General features: G+C 62.3%; 1 protein-coding gene across 4 annotated transcripts in view; it reads right to left on the minus strand.

The window, feature by feature from the left end:
* Positions 1-10,477: 10,477 nt before the first annotated feature.
* Positions 10,478-12,194, minus strand: part of INTS1 (integrator complex subunit 1) — a 35,248-nt gene continuing 33,531 nt past the window's right edge. For all 4 annotated transcript variants that reach the window (XM_063667181.1, XM_063667182.1, XM_054494081.2 and 1 more), the window contains 4 exons: positions 11,786-11,856; positions 11,350-11,441; positions 11,063-11,172; positions 10,478-10,923 (listed from right to left, as the gene is read on the minus strand). In XM_063667181.1, the coding sequence (XP_063523251.1) occupies positions 10,808-10,923; positions 11,063-11,172; positions 11,350-11,441; positions 11,786-11,856 (389 nt within the window). In that variant the 3' untranslated portion in view covers positions 10,478-10,807. The remainder of the gene's footprint in view (positions 10,924-11,062; positions 11,173-11,349; positions 11,442-11,785; positions 11,857-12,194) is intronic.

The raw sequence follows: 12,194 nt of genomic DNA on the forward strand, positions 1-12,194 counted from the left end.
GCACAGGCTCCCGCTCCAGGCAGGCCCCGATTCCGGACAGGCCCCGCCCCCAGCCTCCAGGTTTTGCCTCCTGATAGGCCCCGCCCCACACCGCCCGGCCCCGGTACGGGCTCCCGCCCCAGGCAGGTCCCGCCCCCATGCTGTCAGGTCCCGCCCAACAGGCCCCGCCCCCCACGCCGCCTGGCCCCTCCCCAAGCCCCGCCCCGCCGCTGCTGGCCAAGACCCCCCAACCGGTGAAGGCGCGCGGGCTGCTTGGGGGTCGTGGCATTCTGGATCCCTGCGGAGACCTGGAATTTTCTTTCTTTTCGCCGCCCCACCTCCCACCACCATCTCACCCCACCGCCATGGAGAAGAGGCAGGAAAGGCCGTTGACAAATGGGGACACTGAGGTTCGAACAGCCCTGCCCTGTCTAGGGCCTCAGCCCTGGGCAGCCCGGCCTCCCGGGGAGCAGGAGGCGCCTTGTGTTTCAGGATTTCAAAGGACGTCCGCATCTGGTTTCTCTTTCCAGGCCGCTACATGCCAGCGGGGGTTCCAGGCAAGGCAGAGGTGAGGCCTGGGCATTGCCAGAGAAACAGGCCAGGAAGGGGGCCGTGGAGCCGGAGTTGCACAGCTGGCCTGTGCTTTTCTTCTGGGGGCCTGTGGGCAGGATCTGTTCCTGGGGCAGGAGATTCCTCAGGCTGACTTGCAGGGTAGTTCCCAATTTTCCACTTTGAGATGTGACAGAAGAAATAAGGAAAGTCCCTCTGGTGGGGCCCTAAATTATCCTGGGCTGGCCCCTGGCCCCTGGCCCCGTTCTCCTTGGGGAACCTTGTCTGTGGCCACGGGGACTGGACGAGGGCGGAATCACTGACACCAGCCATGTGAGGGGGGCCTACCCTCCTGGCTGTGGGGCCAGGGCTTGTCCCGGCAGGCCCTGCAGGAAGGAAGGTGTTTTCCCGCAGTAGCCCCTGGCAGGGAGTCAGGGCAGCTTCTCTGTGCCCCTTGGGAGGAGAAGAAACTGAGGTCTTCCAACCCCAGCCACTGGTGCTGTTCCAGGTCTTTTCTGAGGCTGGTCCCTGGTGAGATACCGTAGTGTGCATGGCCGGCTGCCTAAGTGTCAGTGAGGCCTGTGTGTAGGTGGTGAGCTCCCCATCACCAGGGGCATGCAAGCAGCTGCTAGACAGGGAGCCCTTGTGGCCTGGGATTGTGGCTGGCCCTAACCGCTGCTCCGCCACAGTCCCTGACCTGCGGATGTCAGGGGATATCGTGCCAGCACAGCCGGAGCCGGTCCTGGCACCGGGTTTTCTTGACTCCCAGGGCAACGGTTAGGAGAACCAGAAAAGCTGGAAAAGGGAAAGATCAAGAAGCAGAAGCAGCTGGGCAGTGGGCGGGGGGAATTAGTGGGGGATGGGGGACACAGGGGTGGACAGGCGCTAGGGCCCAGCTCCCTTAGAAGGAGTGGTGTGGGAGGTGGCCTAGGTTTCACTTTTATCGTGAACTTTTACCGCTGCACACTTAAAAAGCCATCTCGCTGGTCACCCCGTGGCCCATCCTGCACGGCCCCCCGTGGCACCCGTGAGCTGGGAGGCAGCATTTGTGACGTTTCCCCACCAGCACCTCACACAGCATGTCCCTCCAGAGTCCCCGAAGCCAGGAGCCAGGACACCCCCAAACAAATGGTCCCTTCTCCCCACTGCCAACGGCTGCCACCCTCCCATCCAGACGACCTGTCCCCTTGCCTCTGCCCACAGGGCTGCCTCCTGCCCCTCCGGCCACCACAGTCCACCCTCCCCAGCAGCCCGAGGGATCTTTCTAGAAGGCCTGACCAAGCCCTTCCCCTGCCGGGAGCCTCCCAGGCTGTCCTTCGAATAAAGTCCAGGTTGCTTATCAGACCTTCCGCAGGCTTATCACGCTGCATCTCCCCGGCCGCACCCTGCCACGCTGACCCCAGAGCTTCGTGCCCGCACCGGCCCCCAGCACCCGCCCCTCCTCCTCATCCTCCAAGACCCCCCCCTGAAGCCCCTTGGAGCCACTGAAGGCTCCCGGGGTCCCCATCTGTGCTCCCCAGGGCTGCCATGTGGACTCTTTGCACACGCCTCACCCGTCCAACACAGAGCCCCTACCCGGGGAACCCGCTGCCTTCCGGCCTCCCTGGGAAACTGCCTTCTCTCCGGCTCAGTTTCCTCATCTGCAAAGTGACATCATAGCCCCCTTCCACCAAGGGTTACCCCACAGCCAGGCATGCAATAAATGCAGCATGATGTACCCAGGGGTGGGGAACATGTAAGAGCGGTGTGAGCTCAACAGGCCCCAGGACGGGGACTCAGATGGGGGCCCAGACTTCAGGCCCTTTAGAAATGTTGATGACCTCAGCCTGAGACCAACAGAGAGAGAGAAAAAGGGGAGAAAGAGAGAGACAGAGAGGGGAAAAAGAAAGAGGAGAGAAGAGAGAGAGAGAAGATAGAGAGAGCAAGAGCCTCCCTAGGAAGGACCATGAGAACTGAGACCTGGAGGCTAAGCTAAGTAGGAATCACTTTGTTGGAGAAGAAGGGGAAAGGGCAAAGGGAACAGGAGTTGCAAAGGCCCTGTGGCAGGAAGGAAGACTCGAAGATAGGCTGGTGTCACTGGTGCAGGGGACTGGGAGGAGGTGCAAGGGCTGTGGGAGGAAGGGGTGCAGGCAGCAGGGCCCAGCTAGGCCCCTACTCCAACTTCTCCCACCAATTTCCATGCCTATATTGTCATTTGATACTTACAGCCACCCTTTAAAAGTGGCTCTGGGCCAGGTGTGGTGGCTCATTCCTGTAATCCCAGCATTTTGGGAGGCTGAGTTGGGATGATCACCCAAGGTCAGGAGTTTGAGACCAGCCTGGCCAACATGGTGAAACCCCGTCTCTACTAAAAATACAAAATTAGCCGGGCATGGTGGCACATGCCTGTAGTCCCAGCTACCTGCAAGGCTGAGGCAGAATAATCGCTTGAATCTGGGAGGTGGAGGTTGCAGTGAGCTGAGATCACACCACTACATTCCAGCCTGGGTGACAGAGCAAGACTCTGTCCCCACCCCACCACTCGCCACCCAAAAAAAAAGTGGCTCTGGGCCAGGTGTTGTGGCTCATGCTTGTAGTCCCAGCTACTCAGGAGGCTGAGGCAGGAGATCACATGAGAACAGGAGGCTGCAGTGAGCTGTGATCACACCAGTGCACTTCAGCCTGGGTGACAGAGACATTAGTGTGTGTGTGTGTGTGTGTGTGTGTGTACACATACATATATGGGTGTGGGTTGGCGGTGGGTTTAAAACCCAAGATTGGCTGGGTGCAGGGGATCATGCCAGTCATCCCAACACTTTGGGAAGCTGAAGTGGGAGGTTTGCTTGAGGCTAGGAGTTCAAGACCACCCTGGACAACATAGCAAGACCCCGCCTCTACAAAAAATACAAAAATATTAGTCGAGTGTGGTGGTGTACACCTGTAGTCCCAGCTATCCAGGAGGCTGAGGCAGGAGGATTGATGGAGGCTGAGGTCGAGCCTGCAGTGAGCTGTGATCATGTCACTGCACGCCAGCCTGGGTGACAAAACAAGACCCTATGTGTTTATGATCTACAAAATAAATGGCTCTATTGATTCTGCAGCTCAAAAAACTGAAGTTCTGAGAGGAAAGGAGGAGAGTGGAGGGAGGGGAGAGGACAGGAGGGGAGGAGGGAGGGGAGAAGACCCCCTGATCGGCCTGCCCTCTCAGGCAGCGGCCCTGACTCTGACACCAGGTGAGGCCCGGGAGGTCGGCCCAGCTGGTGTCCTGCCCAAGTGTACACCCTGGTCCAGGACAGGACTTCCAGGCCAGATGACCTGTTTCCCCACTTCCAGCCTCCACGTGTTCTGAACCCCTCAAAGACAATGGAGGCAGGGAGGAAGGGGTCTCTCAGCCCATCAGGGTGGCAGGGCCCGTGCCACAGGGAAGACATGGCCCGAGGCATCGCTCATTTCAGTCCAAAACGTCCCCCTCGGCTTGCATTAGCTTAGCTCCTGGGTCCCCAAGCGGGGCTGCAGAGGTGGGGACCCAGGCGCCACACCCGGAGGGGTGGGGCAGGCTTACGAGGGGTTGACTCCTTCCACCAGTGGATTCAACCCTGAACGTCACCTGACCAAGGCTGCTGGGCCAAGCTGGAACAGAATCAGCTCCTTGAGTCTGGGAGGCGGAGGCGGTTCGGGAATGCAGAGGGCGTGAGAGAGAGAACCAAGGGAGGTGTCCTGGCCGAGTGGCATTTCCCACAGGACTTCTCAGAGCCTTCATCGCCTGATACGCACCTCCACTCTTCCAGGGAGAGGCCACACTGCACAGTGGTTCCCAAACTGACTTGCCCACAGGAGCCCTGCAGACGGTTGTGGGCGACCACGTCAGCCCCACCACAGAGCGTGAAAGGGACGTCGCCTTCCTCCCCACCCCTGAGGCTGCCATCAACCAATGCCGTCCCTACCGCCCCTGGCAGGACAGGGAGCGGGAAGCTGTGACACCCCATTTTAAGGGGCCACCCATTAATTAATTAGGCTCCATGAATAATGCATGCCACCTTGGGTATATTAATAGCATATTTATATGGTGTGCTATGGGGAGTATACATTCTCGTCTGAACACCTCACAAATAATTCACGACACTGCTCCTTCCCCAGCCTCCAGGAGAGCCTGGCCGGTGCTGCGGCTGGGGCCGGTGGGCTGCTTCCCACAGCCAAATTTTACATTTCATTATAAATGGCTTTGCTGGGCATGTCGTTAACTCGTGCATTTCCATCCACTTTATTATTAATGGCTTTCCTGAACTGTAGCAGCCCAACGCCGCGCACAATGCGTTATAAATATTTGATCCGGCATCTATGGTCTGCCATTTATCATTTATAACGGGTTACAAAAACATTATAAAACATTTACTGCACATTTATAGATCATTTTCGACTACCACCACGATGTGTTATAAATACATTATTAATCCTCTCCACACCATTTATAGGAATCCCTTGTAATGGGGCCCAGCCCCCCCCCCCCGCCCCCCGCAACCTTCGAGGAGCACAGAGCTCACACGGGGGCTGACAGGTGTCGCTGGGTGGCGGGACCGGGGCAGAGAAGCCAGCCTGCCTCTGATTGCTGTGTGTCCTTGGCGGAATCATGGCACCTCTCTGTTCAGAGGAGAGAGATAATAGCGCAGATGCCTGGCCCTCAGCACCTGCTGTGTGTCACACAGGTTGTTCACTGCCCCCAAGTCTCAGGTAGTTTTTTTTTTTTTTTTTTTTTTTGAGACGGAGTCTCACTCTGTCGCTGAGACTGGAGTGCAGTGGTGTGATCTTGCCTCATCGCAACCTCTGCCTCCCGGGTTTCAAGGGATTCTCCTGCCTTGGCCTCCCAAGTAGCTGGTATTACAGGCACGCACCACCACGCCCGGCTAATTTTTGTATTTTTAGTAGAGACAGGGTTTCACTATGTTGGCCAGGCTGGTCTCAAACTCCTGACCTCAGGTGATCCACCCGCCTGGGTCTCCAAAAGTGCTGGGATTACAGGCGTGAGCCACCGCGCCCAGCCTTGTTTTTATTTTCTGAGATGAAGTCTTGCTCTTTCACCCAGGCTGAAGTGCAGTGGCACTATCTCAGTGATCTTGGCTCACTGCAGCCTCCCCCTCTCGGGTTCAAGCGATTCTCCCACCTCAGCATCCGAGTAGCTGGGATTACAGGCCCGCACCACCATGCCCAGTGCATTTTTAGTAGAAATAGGGTTTTGCCATGTTGGCCAGGCTGGTCTTGAACTCCTGACTTCAGCTGATCTGCCCACCTCGGCCTCCCAAAGTGCTGGGATTACAGGCGTGAGTCACCGCGCCCAGCCTCAGGCATTACCTTGATGCCCACTTCACAGGTGAGAAATCAAGCTCAGAAAGGGGCAGCGATTTGTCCAAAGCCAGTGGGGAGCAGGCGTTAGAACCCTGGGGTCGGTCCTGCCTCGTGTCACCCACCTGCCCAGGCCTGCAGCCACAGGCTATGGCCCCCGCTGACAGGACTCTGGATGGGGCCCCCGGGGTCCTGGCTGGGGCCCCCGGGGTCCTGGCTGGAATGCTGACTGGGGATGAAGGAGGCCTAAAGGGTGTTTGGGATCCAGCAGCCCCTCCACCGTATCCCAGCTCTGGAGGCCCCCGGGCCCTGTGTCCCCAAGGACTGTGTGTTCCCTGGAGCCGGGGCGCCAGCAGTGGCCTGGTGTGCAGAGCACTGTGGTCAGTGCCGCCCTCACCAGGCCCCTGCGTTTTCCATCTTAGGGAGGGCGCGTGGCTGCCTCCTGGCTCCCTCCCCTCCCAGGGCCTGTCTCCCTACTACGGGATGAGTGCCTGAGGAGCCCTCTGTGTGCCAGGCCTGCCCCCTGTGCCCCCTGAGGCTTGCAGGCTCCTCCAGGCCTGGCTCCACAGCAGGAGGACACCAGTGGGAAAAGGGCTGTGGGCGCCGGACCCTTCCCTCCGCCTGCCCTGCTGGTGGTCAGCCAGAGCCCTGCGCCCCACTACAAGTGGATGAGCCCAACTCCTCCCCACCGCTCAAGACCCAGCCTGCCATGCCACCTTCCCCCAACAGCCCTTCCTAACTTCCACAGAGAGGGTGCCCACCACACCCTGGCACAGGCCTACTGGGGTCCAACCCTGAGTCCCCGGTGAGCCCAGCAGGGCCCGGCATGGTGTGTCCTTTTGGGCCTGGCCCAGTGAGGGGGTTTGGAAAGAACTGGGATGTCCAGTTCTGCCTGCCCATGCTCAGCTTCCTACAGGCCACCTCCCAGGACAGAGGGGCTGCTGTCCCCAGAGGAGGCTTTAACTATACTCTCCTCTTCGGAAGTACCTGGAATGACCCCAACCGCTGGCTGGGCCTGGGCCTAATTGGGTCAGGGGTCTGGGTTGCTCTGAGGAAGGGAGCTGGGGGAGGCCCAGGCCCCCCAAGCAGCTCCTGCCCTGCACCCTACCTGCCACATGACCTCGGGCCACTGTCTGGGTCTCCCAGGGTGAATGGGGGAGACGCCTCATGGGGAGACCTGCACTCCTGCTGCCGAGGGCGCTCAGGCCCCAGGTGCCCACACTCAGCCTGTGGCTGCCACCGCCTGGCCTGTTTGAAGGGCAGGGTCCATCCCCAGCCAGAGCTGAAAATGAAACCCGGAAGCACTTGTTTTGAGAGTGAAGCGGCAGGTGAGCTTGTCACTATGGCATCCCCCGGCCCTGCCCCGTCCCTGCCTGGAGAAGGCAGCCCGGGACTGCAGGGAACCACTGGGAGGGGCTGGGACCCTGCCTGGCCTGGCTCAGACATGCTCCTGGGCCTCCCTCCGCTCCTGGAAGGAAGGGAACTGTGGAGTCTGGGCTGGACCCTCTGAGTCTTGGGCTCTAGTGGTCACCCTGGGCGAGGCGCTCACAGCCACAGCCACACAGGAAGGTGCTGATCCCAGATCCTCCACTGTTCCAGAACAGACGGCCCGGGACCTGCCAGCAGCCACCCAGTGGCACAGGGGTCCTGCTGGGTGCCCCACACGGCTGGTTCCCGGGGTCCCTGGGCCCAGTGGCCGTGGTGAGGAACTTGGGGAGCCAGAGGCCAGGCGTGGATCGTGGCCTGACCCAGGGCTCCCTGGTCCATCTCGCAGCCCCCGGTCCACCCTGGGGTCGGCACCATCATTCTAACACCCACACTTCTGCTCACACCGGCCCCTGCCAGGTGCTCACTGCAGGCACAGATTCCAATCTACCCATTTCTTTGTTCAGGCACAGTCAAGCTTCCCTCCCAGGCGTCTTCCCCATCTTTCCCAGCACAGATCGCAGAGGCCTCTCACCTCTGGGACACAGAATCTGGGGTCCACCCCAGCAGCCAAGGCCAGACATGCCCCCTGGGGCTCCCTTTATGGTGGGGACAGGCGCGGGACACCCTCTAGAGGTTATGGAAGCCCTTGGCCAGGTAGAGGCTAAGTTTGCCCCACGGGTGCCACAATCGTGAGCCACTAAGGCCCTGGGCCTTGGGGTCATCTCCCTGGGGTGGGTGGGTGGGGTCTCGGGCACGCCTGGCACATCCTGGCCCCGATCGGCACACACACCAGAGCTGATACCCCTCACCTGAGCCCTTGCCACCCGCCAGGCCAGCTACTTTCCCCGGATGCCTCTGCTTAGCTTAACCTCTGCTGCCTCCTGGGCGGGAGTGAACACAGGCGGAGGCCAAGAGGGTCCCAGGCCCCAGGATCAGGGACCCGCCCTCAGCGCCCTCCCCATCCCCCTTCCCCGTGCCTGGTCCATGACGCCAGCCAACGTCCTGGGCTCTTACCTGTCACAGGCTGCTCTGAGCCCGATACAGGCACCCCCATGAAGGGCCCAGGCTTGCACCCAGCTGGGACACACAGACTGGCCTCCAGGTCTGGCAGCAGTGTCCTTTCCTTTCCCTGTCCTCAACCCAGGCACTGGATTCCGGGCCCACAGAGCTCGGACCTCCCTCCCTCCCTGATCAGACCCTGAGGCGGGCAGGCCTCGGCTGGAAGGACCCCCACCCCACAGCCTGGCTGGAGTGATGTCAGGAGAGCAGAAGACCAGAGGCTGACAGGGTTGCAGCAGGCTCCGGACTGTGGGGTGTGGAAAGCCAGCCTGGAGGAGGTTCCCCGGGAGCCCATAGAGGGTGTAACGTCGGATAAGGGTGGCTCCTGGCTGGAGGGGACGCGGCGACACAGCTGGGGTGCTGCACCTGGGGAGAAGGGTCGGGATCCCGAAGGTGTGGACTGGCAAACGCCCCACATCCAGGCCCGGGAGAGGCAGCCTGGCCCTCAGGAGGCTGGGGTTTGGGTGTGGAGCATACAGCAGGCACTGGGGCCGGAGGGCTTGGTGGGCCCGTGCTCACTCGGTCTCAGATGAGATCGGGTCACGTCCCCACCAAGCCCTAGCACACTTCTGTCCTCTAAGACTCGGACGGACACGGGCCCTGACCTTGATCCCTGAGCCGGCACAGCCTGCACACAGCCACCCACTATGAGGATGCCTCCCTGCATCCACACCCCACCCCTGGGGGCTGGGGAGGCATCCACATCCCTGACCTGCATCTGCTGAGCCTCCAGGGCCCCTTCCCACTGCACAAACCTGGGGCCCTGCTTCCACTCAGCCCAGCCCCACCCTGGGGCAGCCCACGGCTCCAGGGCCCCAGGGCTCAAATCTCGGCCCTGCCCCTTATCCGCGCAGAGGTAGGAGAGCCAACAGCAGAGCAGGAAGGGCCTCACCCCACACCCAGACCTGTGCTAGGCACTCCTCACTGCTGTCCCTGTCCCTAACCCTAACACACACTCAGACCCAGGGCAGAGGTGCCGGCACCAGGGTCCCGAAGGCAAGGCACTAAGGGCAAGGGTGGGGGAGGGCGGCCGTGCACAGCTGGGATGGAGGCCGCTCAGCGGCCCATGGGCCTCCAAGTCACTCCCAGAGCAGCCTCCCAGTTCCCTGGAGCCACAGGAGCCAGCTGTGGACAGGCACGTCTGGTGACAGACCCGGCACTGGCTCACCCCACCCGGGACCTGGTCCCTGGACCTGTGCAGCCTGGAAGAATCCGAGGGTGGGCAGGCGGGTGCAGGAGTGCCCAGGGGCCCGGGCAGGTGGTGCAGGTGTGCAGGCCAGGGGCTGGGCTGGGAGGCTGTGGGCCTGAAGCCCGGCTGCCCCCTTGCTGGGTGCTGTCGCAGGGCATCCCCCAAGGCCACAGCATCACTAGAACCTTGAGGCCTCGCCGCCACCTGGGCTTGCAGGAGGGCCTGGGTCGGCTTCTCAGCCACAGCGGCCTGGGTGCAGGGCAGCCGGGGCCTGGCTGACCTGGGAGCACTCATGGGGAACCGGGAGAGCATGGGTCCCATCTGTGTGCTGGAAAGACCCCGGTGCGGCAAGGACCGAGGGGTGGGCGGCCCTAACCCCAACCTGGCTGGGAGGGAGGAGAGTGCACTGCGGGCCAGCAAACAGGGCCCCATGCCAAGCTCCGCCCCGCATGCACTAGGACCCTCCCAGACCCTCCCCTGTGAGCGGGTGCTAGCAAAGGCAGGACGAGCAGCACCGCCGGCTACTCGGACTCTTCTGGAGTGGGACCCCAACTCAGCTCCCACAGGCGGACGCCCACAGTTGAGGCTCTCAAGGCCTTGTTGATCCTTTTAGTGCAGGAGAGAGAGACCAGTCAGCCGGGCCAGTCCCCCACGCAGCCTGACAAGGCTGGACTCACTCAACAGAGGCCAACCCCGTGGCAGAGGACTCAAGGCCAGGCAGGGCCCAGGGCCAGCACTTGACTGGGAGACCGTGACAGGGGGCGGGGGCGGCCAAGCGGGCAGCATCCCCCGACCCTCGACACCTGCGGGAACTGCTGGCCCAAAGGAGAGCCCGGCCTGGCCTTGGTCTCCACCTCCCAGGACCCTGCTCAACTCCCTGCGCTGTGGGGCTGGGGAGCCAAGGCCAGGGTCCTCGAGGCTCTCACTGGCCAGAGAGCGACACAGGACACCAGAGAGTACACACAGAGTTCAGGTCGTTTCATTCAAAACCAGCCCAGGCCATGCCCGGTGGGATCCTGCACACGCTGGGCCACGTCACCCACCGCTCCGCAGCAGGGCTGTGGCCCAGAAGGTGAAGGAGGGCTTGGTGGACGGCCCCCGATGCCAGTGGCCGGCCCGGAGCCACCCCAGGGCTCGGAGTATTGCTCCTGGGCCTGCCTGGCCTCAGGGCTCGGCGCCCTCACCTCCTCGGACAGACCAGCAACGCCCACGCTTCCTGGGCTTTGCCTCGAGGATCCCCGGGGACGAGACGGGTCGGGGCTTGGAGGGGGGTCGGCTGCCACAGGCTCACATCCCGGCCTCCATATGCAGGATCCTCAGGGCCTCGGAGATTTGCGCGCTGGGGTCCATCTGGCCGTACATGCCCACCAGGAAGGCCCGGTGCAGCAGCACAGCCGCATGCTCTGTGGGGGAGACGGGGCCCTGCACGTCACGCTGGCCGCAGTGACCAGACCTCGGGACTCCCAAGAGCCAGCTCTCGGGGGACACACCTCCGGACTCCCCGAGGGCTGCCAGGGCCCCGGGCGGGGGACCAGTCCTCACCTTGGCACAGGAGAGTGTACTCGGGCAGGTTCCGGAGGGCCGTCTGCACCACCTCAAAGTCCTGGCTGCCCAGGCAGTACATGAACGTGGGCAGGAAATCGGCTGCAATGCTGAAAGAGCCACGCACTTTAGTGGGAACCTCCGCCCTGTGCCCACGCCAGACCCCCACCCGACAGGGCGAGCTGAGCCGCCTGGAAGCCTAGTGTGGCCACCAGGCGGGTCAAGCGGTGACCTGGGTTAGCAGGGCCCAGCAGTGGCGGCGGGACAGAGGCCGGCGGTGGCCTCACCTGGGGCTGTTCTGGATGGAGCGCAGGGCCAGGCTGAAGGCGAGGTTGCGGCAACACTCCTCGGCCGAGCTCATCAGCCGCTGCAGGTTGGTCTGACCGGGGGAAAGGTGGGAGGTGTGTGACCAGGGGGTCCAGCCCCCATCGAGGCCCCTTCACCTCTTAGTCTCGTGATGGTTGGCGGCAATGGCAGGGACCCTAGGCTCCTATCCAGAAGGCAGGACGCATGTGCCATTGGCCAGTCCCAGCCCGGGGCTGAAGGTGGGCCTGCCCTGGCAGCGGCTTGACTGTGAACACCTGGGCTAGGGCCCCACCGGAAGCCCAGCCTCAGAGGACTCCTGGGGCTCAGCGCAGGCACGCCATGTTGGGGTGGTGGCCCTGCTGGGGTTCCCCAAGGGAATGGCTCCTCCCAGCTCTCCCTCAGCCCCATCCAGCTTACCGAGAAGAAGCTCAGGATCTCAGGTCTCCGCCGGGACATCTCGTCTATGTCACTCAGAACCTCCAGCAGATCTGACAGAGAGAGAGAGCCAGGCCAGAGCTCAAGGGCCCAGGCAGACCTCTGCCTACCCCACCCTAGCCACCCAGAGGGGGCAAGGCCCCGAGCACCACAGGACAGAAAGCACTGGAAAGCATGAGCCCAGTGACGCCCCAGGTAGTCACCTGCCCCCAAGCTCCACAAATGCCCGGCCCTGCCCCTACTAGTGGCCTCCAAGGAGAGGGGTTGACCCCTCACGGCGGCCCCATATCCAGGGTGCTCTTAGCACCAAGTGTCCCCACGGCCCAACTCCATCTGGGCCGCCTGGCCTTGGCTGTCCTCTGACGGCGGCCACCGGTCCTGCCCACTCGCT

The sequence above is a fragment of the Pongo pygmaeus genome, chromosome 6 (assembly GCF_028885625.2).
Source record: "Pongo pygmaeus isolate AG05252 chromosome 6, NHGRI_mPonPyg2-v2.0_pri, whole genome shotgun sequence".
Lineage (NCBI taxonomy): Eukaryota > Metazoa > Chordata > Mammalia > Primates > Hominidae > Pongo > Pongo pygmaeus.